General features: G+C 46.5%; 1 protein-coding gene across 8 annotated transcripts in view; it reads left to right on the plus strand.

The window, feature by feature from the left end:
• The first annotated feature begins 649 nt into the window (after positions 1-649).
• MYO5A (myosin VA) overlaps positions 650-16,516 on the plus strand; it is a 105,319-nt gene continuing 89,452 nt past the window's right edge. For all 8 annotated transcript variants that reach the window (XM_076347745.1, XM_076347747.1, XM_076347749.1 and 5 more), the window contains exon 1: positions 650-714. In XM_076347745.1, coding sequence (XP_076203860.1) covers positions 688-714 — 27 coding nt within the window. In that variant the 5' untranslated portion in view covers positions 650-687. The remainder of the gene's footprint in view (positions 715-16,516) is intronic.

Consider the following 16,516-nt stretch of genomic DNA (forward strand, 5'->3'; position numbering starts at 1 on the left):
GAGAGTTGCCTGTGAAAGGAAGGGATCGTTCCCCTCTACCCGGCGCCGGTGATGGCCGGGCTGCAGCGCCTGCAGGCTTGGGAACTGCACCTCAAGTAGCACACAGGCTGGAAAGCAGCAAAAATTATAGACGTCCCTGATGAAGAAATGAGTAGTTCAGTGTAGGAGGGAAAAAAACCCCAACAAAACCGGGGCCGAGAGGGGAGGAATACCGGTTCTTGCACAAAGCGGGAGGCCGCTGCGGGGCCGCGCCGAGGCGGGAGGCGGAGCGGGCTGCGGCGGGCCGCCGGAGGCGGACAGCGGCCGCGGGTCTCTCCCAGCCCTGCCTTTCGGTCCGCCGCCCCCGTAAGACCCGCGCCGGGACCCTCGGGGGTCCGGCAGCGCGGAGAGGGGAGCGGTCAGCGCCGGGGTCCGACGCCGGTGGCCCCGCGGCACGCCGCGCTCCCCGGGCAGCGGCCCGCCCGCCGGTGGGAGGCATCGCGCCGCCCGCCTGCCGCCCTGCCCGCCGCTCCCACAATGCACAGAGCGGCGGCAGCCCCGCTGCCCGCCAGGTAGCAACATGGCGCGCCGCGCCCGGGCCGCCGCCTGAGCATCCTCCCTCCTTCCTTCCCTCCCTCCCTCCCTCCGCCGCCTCCGCCTCCCGCCGCCGGGCTGCCGCAGAGGGGCCGCCCGCCCGCGCCCTGCGCCATGGCAGCCTCCGAGCTCTACACGAAGGTAGGGCGGCGGCGGCGGCGGGGCCGAGGGCGGCCGGGCCGCGGGGCGGGCGAGGCGGCGGCGAGGGGGGGAGCGCGGCCTGGGCGGGCATCCCCGCGCCGAGCGGAGGGCGGGCGGGCGGGCGCGGGCAGGGGCCGGCGCTGCCATCCGCGGCCCCGGCAGCCGCCCCGCGGCGGGGTCGCCCCGGGGGGAGCCGGCGCCTCTTCCCAAGATGGACCCGCATCCCGGCGGGGCGCGGGGGCAGGTCCCCGCCGCCGGTGCGTGCCCGGCCCGGTGAGTCACGGCCCCGCCGGCCCCGGAGAGGCTCTGCCCGCCGGGCCGGGCCGGGCCGAGCCGGGCCGGGCCGGGCGGGGGGAGGCAGCGCCGCTGCGGCGTCCTCCGCCCGCGGAGCTCCGCAGGGGAACCGGCCGTGCAGCCCTTCCCGCCGTGGGCGCCGCGGCGGCTCGGCCGGCTCGGTGGTGATGCGCCGCTCCTGGAGAGGAGCGCTTTGGGTTAGGATAGCCGTTCCGTGCCGTTCCGTGCCGTTCCGGGATCTCCTTCAGAAATACCGTCCCGTTCCTTGTAGAAAAACACCTTCTGCAACATCGATGCTTCAACATTAAACTAACCTTTTTGATGATACTGCACCTTTAGATTATATTTATTCTCTTGGCAGTCGTTCAGAAGCCCTGCAGCCAGCAATGATGTGGTGCGTGACTCTCATACGCTTTTTAAACAGACATTTTCCTAATCTTTTTCGTCTTGTGTGTTTTAGTATCTCATCAGCTTCTACCCGGAAACAGTTACTGCCCTACGCATCTTGATGATGGCAAAGCCTGCAAATCGAGAGCTGTCGAAATGATTGTTTTATCTGTAGCAATGCATTGTTTTCATTGCTCTGCCTTGATCTAGTGCAAAAATCTGAAAAAAATGACAGACCACACGTTTTTAAGGACAGAAGGGATCACTGGGGTCACCAGAACTCAGCACCGCAGTACAACGTAGCAAACTCCAAATACTTCTTTCAGAAAGCTTGCACGGTCAAAGTGTGTTTTATTGAAAGCCGTGCCATCTAGATCCTTGAGCCACTTTATGAAATACTCCGAAATTATCCCCAGTCTAGCTCTTTGTGTGAGGAGAGAAAGGAGAGGAAACAGCCTTTTTGTTTTGGCATGAATAGGTCACCTTATTTGTAGAGTCCTTCCACTCAGATACGGTGGACAGCATGTTGACTGTGCATCAGTACAAATCAAACTGGACAGTCCTTTCAATAGGCTTGGCCATATCCGAATAGTATATTTGTGTAGGAGAGGTTGAATGTGAGTGCCGTGGTTTAACCCGGCAGGCAGCTAAACACCACACAGCTGTTCGCTCACTGCCCTCCCCCCGCAGTGGAATGGGGGAGAGAATGGGGGGTGAAAAAAAAAGTAAAATTCGTGGGTTGAGATAAAGACAGTTTAATAGGACAGAAAAGGAAGGGAAAATAATAATAATGATAAAAGAATATACAAAGCAAGCGATGCACAGTACAATTGCTCACCACCCGCCGACCGATGCCCAGCCAGTCCCCGAGCAGCGGCCCCCCCCCGGCCAGCTTTCCCCAGTTTATGTACTGAGCATGACGTCCCATGGTATGGAATGTCCCTTTGGCCAGTTTGGCTGTGCCCCCTCCCAGCTTCTTGTGCACCCCCAGCCTGCTCAGTCGGTAGAGCACGGGAAGCTGAAAAGTCCTTGACTAGTGTAAGCGCTGCTCAGCAACAACTAAAACATCGGTGTGTTACCAACATTGTTCTCATCCTAAATCCAAAACACAGCACTGTACCAGCTACTAGAAAGGAAATTAACTCTATCCCTGCCAAAACCAGGACAGTGAGGAAGGGAGGTGCATGCCTGCACCCCCTAAAGAATGCTAAATACATTAGTTGGTATGAGGCATTGTGGTGTCTTGTGTCTCATAGAAGAGTATCTCTGTTAACTGTTACTGCAAAAAGGGATGAAAATTAGCATGCTGGCCAAGAGAGCAATAGTACTGCAGAGTCGTTCCCAGGCGCCCGATAGAGCTCCTCTATGTAAGGAGTTACTTTGGAAAGGTATTCTTGATTTATCTCTGTGGATGGTCGTCTTATGGAATTAAAACGTCACGTAAAGAGTTGATCAGAAATACTTCTTTTTTTTCTTTTTTTCTTTTTTTTTTTTTTAATTTCTAACCCCGTCTGACCTTGAATTCACTTCCTTTGGTCAGAAGCTGCCCCAAAAATGTGGGTGTCCTGTTGTCTTGGGACTGCGTTACAGTGGAAGGCTCAGGGCCCCTTGTAGTTCCCAAGGAAGGCATGGCTCTGAATCGGGCGCCGGGATAGGAAAGCTGCTGGGCGTTCAAGAGAGACTGTCTCCCTGCTGTCTTCCCTCTCTGCTGGCTTTTTGCCCAGGTAAAACCATCATGCTGTTTAAATCACATTCAGTATCTCATCCTTGATGAAGTAACATAAATGATGGATTTAAGGTCATAGCATGCAGAGGTAAAAAGAGCAAACACAAAGTCAAACAAGTGGAGCGATGATCCTCCAGTAGGGACTCACTGGGTGACGAAGGCCAGCGAGATTGCTTCTGGGCTTTACTCTCACACCACAGGCTGTTCTTGTCCTCTTTGGAGCCATATGTAGGCACAGAAAGAGCCACTTTCACATCTTTTTTATACTGGCAGGCAGAGTCAGGATTGTCGTTCAGGACAGCTGCTTAAAGTACTAGAGCTTCCAGTATAGCATCGACACAACGTATGGTATTGGCATAGATATGTCGCTGGCAGGCAGGGTAGGGTGTGCGTTTGCAGCACATGGTTGCTGACTCTGCGTGTGCATGTGTGTGCCCTGAAGTGAAGCACTTGGCAGCTCTCTTACCCTCTCCCACTGGAAACCCACGTCCCAGCTTGCCTGAATTGTTCAGGTAGCTGTGTTCATGTGAGTTACTTGGAACAACAGTTGGTAAAATAATGTTAATGACTGGATGACCAGTGTTGCAAAGAAGTTGTCAGCATCTCTTCAAATGTTGTCTGAGAACGGGACAAGTAGACTTCTTATTTCCAGCTATTGCTGTGGAAGTGGGGCTCTGCTGTATGCTTCAGTGTGTCCAGTTTTGCTAACGTGCACTGTTAAGCCTTCAAATTTGGTTTCTTTGCATGCCAGCGTGAAGATAGCACCCACTGTCCCAACCACATGTGCCACCTTGAAATTGCATAAAGGAACTCTTATTTTCCCAAGCTAAATTATTTTTTGTTAGAAACCAGCAATGTATATTTTTGAAGAAGTCATGCCACTCCTATGAAAATCCTATTCCTTTGATTCATCCAGGTGGATATCTAAACTTGGTGACCGTATAGACAGCCTCATCGTTGCGCATCGTTGTAGTTAATCTGGAAATTTGGATTTAAGTTAAAGGGCCGGCTCCAGTGCACTCACAAGCTAGTTGTGAACAATGGGCCCGAACCGTGCCGGGCTCTGTAGTCCTGTGCCCGGTGACGCTGCAAATACAGACTCTGCTTGAAGGCATTGGCTTCAATTTTGGGGTGCAGCAGTTTAAAACTGCTCCATGGGTTATATCCCAGGCATTCTTATTTAAAATATTATGCCTATGAGCTCTGTTTAACTTGTCCTATTGTACATCTCTCAATGGCAGGTTGGTGGTCCTTTTGTAAGATCGTTTGTGAAAGTTTTGGTTCTTTGACTTTGGAAACAAGCTTAGGAGAATCTCATTGTGTTTCCTGAATCTCTGTAGCCCCGCTGAGCGGTGCTCGGATGTAGTTGATCCGCATTTCAGTAACTGTTGACCAACAACAGATATATACCTACTTCTGATCCATAAAAATTGATAGGGACAATCTAGGCCGTGCGTCAGATTTGTTAAGTGTAATCTGCGTTCCTTGGAAATTAGGAACGAGGAGAACGCTTTGCCTAGACCTGGAACTCATCTGACCTCGCACTGGCTGAACCGCCACGTTTTGTGTTAGACATCACCTTTGTGAGTTTCAGGTGTGTAAAACCAAGCCCCAGCACACACTCTCATTGCCTGTACATGAAAATTAACAGAGCAGATCAGACACTGTGTTTATGCCACCTCTTTTAAAGTCAGAGTGAAGAGTTGACATCATTCAAGTCATTTTTGTTCTCCATTTCCATCCTTTTTTCCCTGGGTTTGAGTTGTTTCTGTTTCATGCTCTGCTTTCCTAGAGCGTGCTGCTTTGCCCTCGGGATTTCTGTTTCGGTTTTGTATGGCTGTGTGCAATGCCCTTACTTATTTATTTATCCATTCAGTCATTCATTCATTTATTTTTATTCTTGCTGCTACCAATATGTTCCTGCCTTTCCAGTATCTTTGAGAGTAGGGGCAGCTAGCTCCAGCTAGCTTGCTCCTAATTTAGGCCCTAATCCAGTTTCAGTTAAAGTGAGTGGAAATACTCCTTTGAACACAGAGGAATCGGTGAACGGTTTTCACTGGAGAGCACGGTCTGGGCAAGCTGAACTCAGTAGCTGACCTTCAGTCCTGCCGCTCTCTGCTTGAAGTGGTTCAGTTTGAGGGTTTATAAGCAGTAAATTGAGTTAGGGAAGCGTCAGAGGGAACTGCAGAGAACAACAAACCGCTTGTGCAGTCCCCAGCGTCGCAAGGAGCCCTTTCTTGCTTTCCTGGGTCTGTCTGCAGGCAGCTGCTTCGGGTTTGAAGCCAGGCTGTGACAAGACCTGGTCTTCCCCTTCGGTTGTGCTGGGTCCTTGCAAGCGAAAATGGCAAAAGGCAGATTCTGACCAGGTTGTGGCTCTTCTTGGGTACGTTAATGGCACATGGGGAGGGAAATACAGCAAAAACCAACCTGAGCATAAGAGAGAAAATACAAATGTATTTCCAAATTTCTGTGCTTATTACTGGGCTTTTCTTGGGGGTTAAAAAAAAGCTGCCTTAATTATATAGTCTTGCATATTGCTGTTCAAACTATCGCTTGTGCCATAAGTGTTTTCTAAACATTAAACAGTAGCCAGCTGTCTCAGCAGATCGCTGCGTTGTTCTTCCAGAGCCGTGCTGCCCAGTAATGCGGAGATGGGAGTCCTTCATCTCCACGCGCAACTTGGGCGTCCCGCTCTGCTTCCGAGTCGGACCTCTGCGGTTCAGAGAGGCTGTTGCAGAAACCAAATGTGTACTGTCAAGCAATTACATCTGCAAATGACAGTGAGCCTTTACAGTATATTTTATAACCGTCTCCCTGCCTCTTGTCTTCTAAAAATCTAATGCAGCAGCAGGAGAGGGGATATTTCAGTTGCTTTTGTGCCTCGGGGACCTGCTGTGTCACTGGAATAAAGGCGATGGCAACTCTGCCAGTGACAACTCACAACTGTGCGCGCCAACTTTATTCCTGTTGCCTTCAAACTGAAGGTGCTGGGGATATAATTACCCAACGGTCTAACAACACTTGGTTTAACCTAGCCTTGACATTTTAGTATGTTTTTGTAAAAAAAAAATGTTTCCTGTAGTCGGATGCCAACCACAGCAGCCTAAGAAGCTCTTAGCTTTCTAACGGCAGTTTTGCGGCATGTCGGCAATCTGACATTCGTGTTAAAAGAAACTGTGAGCCTTGGGAAGCAAGACGAGCGATGGTTCGATTCGGAGCCCAGCCTGTGCCGCAGCCGCTCCCCTGGGCGCCAAGTGTGTCCGGAGGAGGAAGCGATGCCACCCGGGCCGGGCAGGGGGGCCGGAAGGATAGCGAGCTGCTTGCGAAAGCTTCTCGCAGCCTACAAACAGTTTTTGGGAGGGCGTGTCCTGCAGGCCTGATGAAGCACTCAAGTGTAGCATCGTTGGGAGCTACTTTTTGGGGAAGAGGAGATCATAGCTTTACAATAAAAAATTTTTTTTTTTTTTTGCTGTAGACCTAATCTTGAAAGTTGTGTGAATTCTTTGTTACATGTAAAGAATAATTGTGAAGGTCCCATTTATAATAATTGGTCTTATTTGTTTAATTCTTTGAGTATCATGTTAAAACATTTACCTAACGATATTAGTGGATTATGTGGGATCCCTCACAAACTGTCATCAGCAATCCTTGCAGAATAATAATGTCTGTACATCGAGCTGCCACTGGTTATTTGCAGTCTGTTTCTACTGCAGTGATTTTATAGCATGTGCCAGATGGCTTAGATAATGGATTACTATTATTTTTTAGATAAATAAATGATCAGACAAAGTGCTGTCGAGCTCCTGCTATGTCAGGAAATGTGCGCAATGACCACCGTTATCTTTCGGTGAGCCACAGAGCTCCAGGTTGAGTTGGAAGGGATAGGCGGCCGGTCGGGCAGATGTATCTGGCTCTTAGGGTCTCCTCACGGGGCCTTTGTGAGTTTAATCCTCTCCATGTGTTACAATAACAAAGTAATTTGTCTCTCTCTTTAATGAGACTCATTGTTTAATCTTTGTAGGACTAAAGAAAGCATTTTTGTTATTGAAATTTGCTCGTTGAACAAGTTGAATTGGAGGAAGTCACAGAAACGTCTGGTATCACAAGGTTTCGCTGTTGCTGGATGGTCTATTTTTAATAGGATTTAAAAAAAGCAAGAAGTGATAGTAAGGTTAATCATAGATGGTGTTTCTGCTGTGAGGGAAAAGCAGCGCGCAGCTGGCAAGTCTGCTGTCCTGGGGGTACCGGCGGGATGCTGCCTGGATTTCTGGAAAGTCAGAACAGCCTCCGCAGCAGACCTCGGAGGAGCCAGCCGCGTGGGGTCTCCTACAGGGACATTCACTGAATTTGGATTTCGTTACTTGAGAACACAAAGCATACACAAAACAAGTATTTAACTATTTGAAGTCTTGTTTATATTACTGGAGTCTTTGACACCTGCATGTATATATGAGCATACGTACAGACATTGCTGGTTTGAAAGGCATCTTGGCTCGGGGAAGGATGATGGACCCAGTTTCACTTTGTGCTGTCAAGCAGCAAGAGCTCCTCTGATCAGGGCCAGTGGGTTGTTTTATGCCTCTTGATTAAAGTCAGCTTAGCTTGGTTTACTTGTATGAAGTTAGGAACGAGCAGAATCTGAACTCCTTTGTGTGGTCGGGTTTTCTTTCGTATGCTTGAAGGTGCAGAGGTTATCTCTGATCTAATTTTGTGCTCGCTGTGGTGGAGCGGTGTTTACTACTGCCTGTATCGTGCTTGACTCTGATAGTGAGTATTTGTACCGTTGGGCCCAGGGCCAAGAAGCGGCGTTTGGGCAAGGCTATTGGTCCTGCTGCTTCATTGGCAGACCACTCCAACGAGTTGAAGCAGCAGTGTGCACCTTCTGCTTGTCTTCTCCGCTGCTGAAATAGCAAGGAAGAGCTCCCTATTTTCCCTTAATAATAGGTGGTTCTTGTTGCAGAAAATATGGTGTTAGGGTCAGAATAAACCCATGGTTCTTGGAAATTTTCATCATGTCTGTGACTGACTTTTTCCTCAAACTATATCTTTCTGCTTAAGTTATTTTCATGGACCATAACCCCGCTCATGATACACCACAACAGATGTACGTTTTTGTTTTGTGGATGATGCTCCTAAGAGTTTGATTGGTTTAAATTGGTATCAGAACTTTTAAGTAAGTAGAAATGCGTTAGGCACAAAATTAAACCTGTTATCTAAAGGTCATGGGAGACAGAGAAAATTCAAACTGTGTTGAATTCAAAGGCTCTTTGTACAGTAACTTTTTCCTTTTGTTGGCTTTACTTTTGAGCTGCATCCAGGATGGAGAGTTGTGTGATTGGGTTGCTAAGGCCTCGTTTACCCGCGCTAATAGCAAGGCTTTTAGTGACTTTCCTGGCAGAGAACAGCACTTTCGTGCCGGTGCCGGTGCCAGTGCCAGTGCCACGCTCTGTGCCACCCTTTCCTTAGGACTGCATCATTTCCTCCTTCTTGTCAGCGTTGCTTGGCTTTGCTTAACCCTGAGTTTGCTTAAGCCTGATGCTGCAAAGATTTATCTTTATTCCGTGTGAGTAATCGCGTTGCTTAATTTTATGCTTTGAAATCAAGCATGTAAATCTGAAAGATTGGGCCTTTTATTCTCTATTTCCTCTTACTGCAGGGAAATAACTTTGCTGTCATACACCTGCTCGGAACAATTTGTGCAGGAAAACAAATGAAAACATATCCTAGGGATGTTGTCTTGTCAAGTTCTTTGTGTTAAGCTCTCTGTATGCCGTGTTGCAGTAAGTTAGGACCTGTCTGCGTAAAACCCAATTTTAATATTTAATAGCAAGAGTGTATTTTCAGGAGTAGCTTCTGCTTTCAGGACCCCCTCCATCTCAGGGAGATAATGGTTCCACTCATCTTCTTTTAGCATAGCCCACTTTCTCAGTTTGCTACAGGCAGCAGCCTAACGTGAAATACCGTGTGAGATGGATAACCCGAACTGCCCAGCACTGCGCAAGTGTGAAAAGCACCAGAGTTATCGAGCTGATGATCTTGATGATTTTGAGGTCTTCCTGTTCCTGGCCATCTGGGTCATAACCCACTCCTTTTCTGTCACAGCATAGCTGCTTTGCTGCCTGCTCTCAGTTAATCGCAGTATTTAGTAGTTTTATTTCTATATATCTTAGTCTATTTATATATAAATAAAATGTAAAGAGGAGATCAGTGCTGGCTAAAAACGGTTTGTGGGTTTTTTTGTTTTCAAAAAGAGGCTAAGTACTTGGTGCGATTACATTAGAGGAGTGCCCTTCTTGCTGAATTCTGGGCATTAAGCAGCTGGAAGGTGAGCACAGGAAACATTAGGCACTACTAATAAAGTTTAAAGACTTCACTCCTACTGAATAGCTGTGGATTGCAGATATTGACCTAACTTTTAATGTGAGGATCTGCGAATTTTAATGCAAATTCTGAAGAAGGTGAAAATGGATTACTTAGCAAAGCAGAGATCTTACACCATCTGTTCTCCTTGGTGGCATGGATTTAATATTTTTGGCATGTTAATCTGGGACAACAGCAAGAATTGTCTCAGATCTTTCCCTGAATAATAATGGCATGGAGGTACTCAAGGCTGGGGTAAAGCTTCTTAAAATGTTAAGGGAGAAGAAGGTACAAACCTAACATCAAATAAGCAAGTGTGAATGAGACATCACCATGCTGATGAAGGGTCTGAGGGAGCACTATGAAGATTAAACTGGAGGAGAAGCAGTCAGGAATGCAGAATGCAGCTGTGCCTGCAGGGTCGTCTTCGAGTCTGTTACCTCCATGCTGTTTGGTGAAAGTTGTGGTTATTTTCTGAACATCTTGAAAGCTGTTGTATTTCCCTCACTGCTCATCAAGTCTTCGTTTTTGCCTTTTAACCCCGCTTCAGGCGTGACTGTAGGTAAGGCTGTCAGGGTAATTCACATAGAATAAAAGCTGCCACCGGTAATTAGCAGAAGTGTGTTGTTGAGTTTATTTAGCTCTTAGGAGGCAGCGGGGATGGTTGAGAGCAGACTCTTCCAGGCTCTTACTTACACTGTGGTCTGATGAGAGCCCTCGCTTTAAAATTAAATGTAAAGGCTACAGCAGCGTTGCTTTGAAGAGCTCTCATTCTGTCTTTATAGAAGTTAACACAGGGGGAAATACGACGTGTGACTTGGCGTGTCAAGTTTCCTAAGATTGCTGTGTGGTTAGGTGTAAACTGCACGTTTCTAGCTTGACAGTCCTAAATATAGAAGAACAGAAGAAGAACTTATCTGAGTGACTTTCATACCCATATGGTCTCTTTTTTGTAAATGGATATGAAAAATCATGAAGTCTTGCTGCAGTTACCGACGGCGTCTTTGAGTTCTTCCATTTGGTTATCACAAGAGAGGAGAATTTTGTGATTACTTTGTGATTTACAGGAGGACACTCTTGCTGTCTGTAGAGCCAGAGAAAAACTAAAATTACTATGAGTCGGTCTAACAATGCGGGAATTCATTGCCCCAACATGGCTTGTCACACGTTACTCTCTGCAGACTCCATGGGTTATTCATAAGTATCTTTAAAGCAGATGACCTCAGTTGTTTTGCTGAGGAAACCAGAGAGAGAGATTCCCAAGTCGCCTTACGAGTTAACGTATACCAATACAAGAAATATGGAAATATTTGCCATGGAGATTGAGCCTATTTTGCCTGGAAAGGAAACACCAACTGCCTCTGAAAGTGCTGAAAATCTGTGTTGCAAGAGATACGGGATGGAAATAGGTGGTTTAGACTATATGTATGTTAAAGTAAGTAGAATATGTTTGGTTGTTTTCTTGGTTTTGACATAGGTGAAGGCTGTACAGCCAAGCATATAATAGCTTATTAGTATAATAGTTTATTAATAAAGGTTTAAAGTAAGTAGAGTTTTGACTTATGATCTGGAGATATATAAAGAAGACTTTTTCAAACATGCCAGACAATAATTTCATTGTTTAGGACATTGTCTCTCTTAGAAAAATCTTGTATGAGGAGAAGCCTTTGCAGAAGTTGTTAGAATTTGATGTCAGAGTGCAACCTTATGTATTGTGACAACCCTATGTATTGGAAATAAAAAGGCAATATAAACTTTTTGCAAACAATCAAATAGATAACGCTTGTAGAGAAAAGGAGTGGAATAGTTTCTCTAAGGCTAACTGTGGTATACAATTTCCAGCTAGCGCGGAAGGTTTTAATTTCACTCCCCTCTCCGACGCAGAGGTGTTTTCCATAATTTCTCATGCTAATCAAGGTTAGAGTTGCACTAATGAAATGGGCTGGACCAGGCAAGCTCTCGGGTGCCGGCGGTGCTCGCAGCCAGCGCAGCCCTGCTGCACCCAGCGCCTCGCGTGCGCGCTTCGCACTTGGGGGGTTACCGGGGCAGGGCTGACGGTGGCGGGGGAAGAAGTGCAGCCGCTCTGTCCGGAGAGCGTCTGAACGCAAGGCTGTGGCCGTTAAGCCTAGTTCTGCTTTCACGGCTTCCCCCGACACTTGTGGAGGCTCTCTGGGAGGTTTAACTCCGCGCGCTGGTTCTAAGTTAGAGCTTGCCAGGTCATTCATACCAGGTCGTTCTGGTTTCCTTGCGTGGGGACTTACTGTTAATTTCCCATGTAAAAATGGTGGGACTAAATACGGCTTCATTAGATGTGCTTCACTGATGTCAGGTTGCTGTTATAACATGGCAGAAAGGTGTCTGTGGTGTGGACTTGACCGTAATGACAGAGTTACGTTCTGGGTTAGCTGAGTAAAACTAGTTTTCCCTGAATAACTCAAGCTAAGTCAGTAAACGCTCTGTTTTAATGATGTAACTACATCTCAGCCTGGGGCTTCTGTGTCGTTCTAACAAAAAATAATCAGTTAATTTTGGATTTTTAGAACCTCAAGCAGGTGTTTTACTTTCAATGTGACTTTTTTGGGGGGCCAGGATTAAGTAAAACCAAAAGAATGCTGTTTGGACTTGAGCTCAACTTCACAGAAGGATACTCACAGAAGTACAGCCTTGCCTACTGTCAAAGTTTATGCCACATATCTTTCCTTTCATTTTTAACTTTTAAATTAAGCTTTCACAGTTAAGTCAGCAATCGTCCATACTCCGGATGTTTTACAGATATCAGAAAATTTAGCCTTATTTCACCTCTGTGAGCTAGGTGATCAGTTACGGCTCCACTACTTTTTCCTCAATAACTTCTTGTTTCAAACTCCAGCGCTGTAGCACGGCACGGCGCAGTGCATCTGTCCGATCAATACAGCCCTTTATTTTCCCTTCCTGACTGAGTGAGTGCTAGATACACCAAATAATCTCATGGCAGTGGCGCAGATGGCTCTGCGCTGAGGCAGAGACACTGAGACAAAAGACAACGCTTCCTCTTTCTGCGCGTGTGAACCCAGATGAGCACCCAGCTGCAGCCAGCGCTGTGAGCCCCCTCGGTCCCTGAGCAAAACTCGGGCTGCGCTGCGTGTTGCGAGAAACGATTCAGTTATCCTGCCTCCTGTGGGTGAGGTTTCTGGAAACTTTGGGGAAAATAGTTATAAAAAGCTTCTGTAAGATCTTGAATCCGTTTAAGAACTTGAGAAAGTGAAATCAACGTTCCATGGTATGACATCAGCATGTAAAAATATGTAAGAAACATGAGGGTTTTGACTGAATTTGTACCAGTGGTCTGTAAGTAATACTTATTTCAGCATTTAGTTAATTATGCTGTGAAGTCTATATTATGACTTGCATCATCTTAGTGTTAAAACAAAATCCTACAACCACTTGTTTCATTTGGCTTCATAGTATTTGCTTTCTTGGATCTTAAGTTCAGGCAGCCGTGAAATTAATCATGACATGTTGAATGTTTTTTTGTGTCTTTCTTAAGTATTGGCCTTTTTTTAATTTTTAAATTGGAGTATTTTTGTAATATACCCACAGCATCACTGTAAGCACACAAACATGAAATCATGCATCCTTTTCCTAATACTCTTTCTTCAATGTGACATGTCTCATTAGCTTAATATTCAGGGGATGGCTGTAGTTGTTTCATTTGCCCTTAAATTTCTTGTGGCCACTCTTCTACAACTCTTGTAACATGTTTTTCAGGTTGGATGAATTAGGCGTTTTAAGGCAGACTTATAATTAACTTCTTTTTGAAATCACTAGCATATAATTCAGTGTTGGCCTTCGTTTTGGTGGTACGGATCGAAATGCAATACGGCGTGTGCCCCTCTGTGTGGGTATGACCCCAAATGAAGTTTTACATGAATCAGAATATTTTCCTGTCGCTCAGCAGGCATCACACTTCTGCTGAACGTTCTCACTGATCTTATTGTGGTTGTTCAGCTGTTTTGTGTCTCAAGTAGTCACCAAACATTGGTGGTTTTGATCTAGCTGTAATTGCCATCTTTTCTGAAGATCTTTCAGAGCCACGTTCATTCCTTTGGCAGGTCTAGAAATCAAAAGTGTTTCGAACACAGAATTTTCTTAAATGTTGATTTTTCTTTGAATATATGTTTTTTTTTAAGCCTGATTTACTTTAAATGAACATTTCTCGAGAAGTGTGCTGGATTAAATGAGAAAAGCGTACTGCGGCAGGTAAGACAGAAGTACTGCTGCCTCACCGGCTGGTTGTTGTGGGTTACTAGGCTGTAGGTTTGCTGATGGGTGGTGATGTATGAGGAATCCCGTAGGCAGATGGTGGGCAGCCGCAGGCGCAGCGGCGCAGGGGCATCGCTCCTTGTCGTCCTACGCAGGCTCATGGTAGCGGCGGGGACGTAGGGAAGGATGCAGCTGCACTTTCCGTGTGACACGCTGGCCAGGCCAGCGTCTGTCCCAGTCTTTGTGTGGCACTTTGCGAAACACGTTTTATTTTTCTGTAATTGATAATACAGCCTTAATTAAGCCCTGTTAGAAGCATCGTGTGGGCGAACTCTTGACGTACCCGAGCGGTGTTGCCTGTGACTTCCCATCGCTGTCCGGTGGTTTTCAGCGGCGGGTGCTACTGGCACCAGAAGCCGAGTAAGTCACGGAGTACGAGATTGTAACCGTGGCCACTGGCTGAGGATGGCTGCCTGGGGAGGATGGAGGAGAGCCGGTGTGAAAGGGGGTCTGTGAAATACAGCAGGAGCTGACAAATGCCGTTCCCGTGTGCAGCAGCTCCAGGGGGGTGAATGGGCGACATTTTGATAGCTAAAGTATTGTCTGGGTGAATAATGACTGAGCATAAACCAGATCTGTCTCCCTCTGTATGACATTTTGAAGAGAAGGTCAAGTACAATCAACGTAAAATGTAGAAAGCTATGTTTTAAAGATGAAGAAAATTCACAACTTTTAAACATTTCAAGTGTTCTAACTCCTTAAAAATCTTTCTTATAAAAATCATATCAACTACAACCTGGGAATATAACTGTTCTTTGGTAGATTTGGTAGTTTAAAGTAAAACGCTGAGTTTTCTGGCCTTGATGTCAGGCCCAGTGTGTAGGGTGATCATTTGCTCTGAATTTCAGTGGAAAGGTTGCTAATAATTGTAATATTTAAAGAAATAAAAAAATTTACATCTCTGCTGATCAAATTTGCCTGTAGTAGCATGTGTATATATCCTGTGTTTGGGATTTAGCTTTCTTTTGCATCACTTTGAAGTAAGGTGAAGTTACAGGTAAACGTAAGTCACTGGACATTTTCCCAGTGGCTGAAGATGTAAATCTTGCTGCAGTGATTCTTTGTGGGGTGCTGGTAGTTTTTGGTTGTGCCTTGTACAATCAAGGCGTGTTTGGCAAACAACGTACAAGTTGGTTTTGGTGTTACAAGTCACTGGGCCCTGAACACACAGAATGCCTTATAAAAATGCTTAAAAGAAAGAAGGAAAAAAATCTCAAACTTTTATATCCTTAGGATTCAAATGTAGCGGATATTTGTACAGTAGATGAAATACTCAACTACAACAGGTTCTTTTGCATTGAGCTGCGATTCAAGGAGTTCCCTTGTGCCGTGGTGAAGGGTACGGTCCCTTACCTGTCTAACCTTGAGTGCTGCAGGCACTTTGGCCCAAACTTGCAAACCCAATGTCAGCAGAGCGCAAGCTCGTAGTGGTGGTGTCTTAGGGTGTAGCTCAGAGCCTGGGTCGGCACTGTCCCCCGGCCGCTGTGTGGGAGCTCCGCATGGGGCCGGTCAGGGAATTCCCACGAGTCGGAGATTTATGTGATAACATGGGACTTTTGGTCTTCCTATTAGGTAAACTAACTGTGTGAGATTACTTTTCAGATAAAACAATACAAATTGTCACATATATTTTCCCCACTATATATAGAATCATAGAATCATAGAATCACAGAATCATTGAGGTTGGAAAAGACCTCTAAGATCATCGAGTCCAACCGCCAACACCACCATGCCCACTAAACCATGTCCCTAAGCGCCTCATCTACACGTCTTTTAAATACCTCCAGGGGTGGGGACTCCACCACTTCCCTGGGCAGCCTGTTCCAATGTTTCACCACTCTTTCAGTAAAGAAATTTTTCCTCATGTCCAATCTAAACCTCCCCTGGTGCAACTTGAGGCTGTTTCCTCTCGTCCTACCGCTTGTTACTTGGGAGAAGAGACCAACACCCCCCTCACTACAACCTCCTTTCAGGTGGTTGTAGAGAGCGATGAGGTCTCCCCTCAGCCTCCTTTTCTCCAGGCTGAACAGCCCCAGTTCCCTCAGCCGCTCCTCATCAGACTTGTTCTCCAAGTAGATTTGATATATCATGTAATATATCATGATATAAATGTCTTTTTAAATTAATACTTTCTAAATATCAGGCCTTAAACTGTACAAGAGGCATATAAATGGCTGTTGCTGAGCAACAAGACAGAAAATACGCTCCATGCCCCAAGAATGCTACCGCCTTTAAGAGAATCGGTAATTTCTGTTTTGATTCTTTTGCACAGTTAATGATGCCATTTCCCTCACGTGGTAGGAAGAATTTAGATGAGTCGGTCAGCGGTTTTGCAGCAGCCTGCTTGTCATGGAAATGCTCTACTTTCCAACCCCTCCTGGTCAGCTGGCATTTTTATGAAAGGAGAGTAAAGTTCTGTCTTTCTTTTCAAACTGCAACCAGCAGCATCGCTTTGTTAATAGAAATGCGGTGCTTCCCTGGGACTGCCTGCGTATCGCAGGACAGATGGCAGAAATTTTAGTGGCTTCGGGCAGCGGAAGAAATGGGACCTCTTCCCGCCTCGTGTGTGGGTGACCAGGGTCTCTTTGTAGGGGAGGCAGGTTGGTCAAGTTAAGACGTGTGTTCGACCTGTTACTCACCCAGCCATGCATCTGCTAATACTGTTAATATAAACGGTAAACTTTTCTGTTTCAAGTGTTTCTAGGCTCAGTATCATCATCCATGGTGGTGGCA

The sequence above is a fragment of the Aptenodytes patagonicus genome, chromosome 10 (assembly GCF_965638725.1).
Source record: "Aptenodytes patagonicus chromosome 10, bAptPat1.pri.cur, whole genome shotgun sequence".
In the NCBI taxonomy this organism is placed as follows: Eukaryota; Metazoa; Chordata; class Aves; order Sphenisciformes; family Spheniscidae; genus Aptenodytes; species Aptenodytes patagonicus.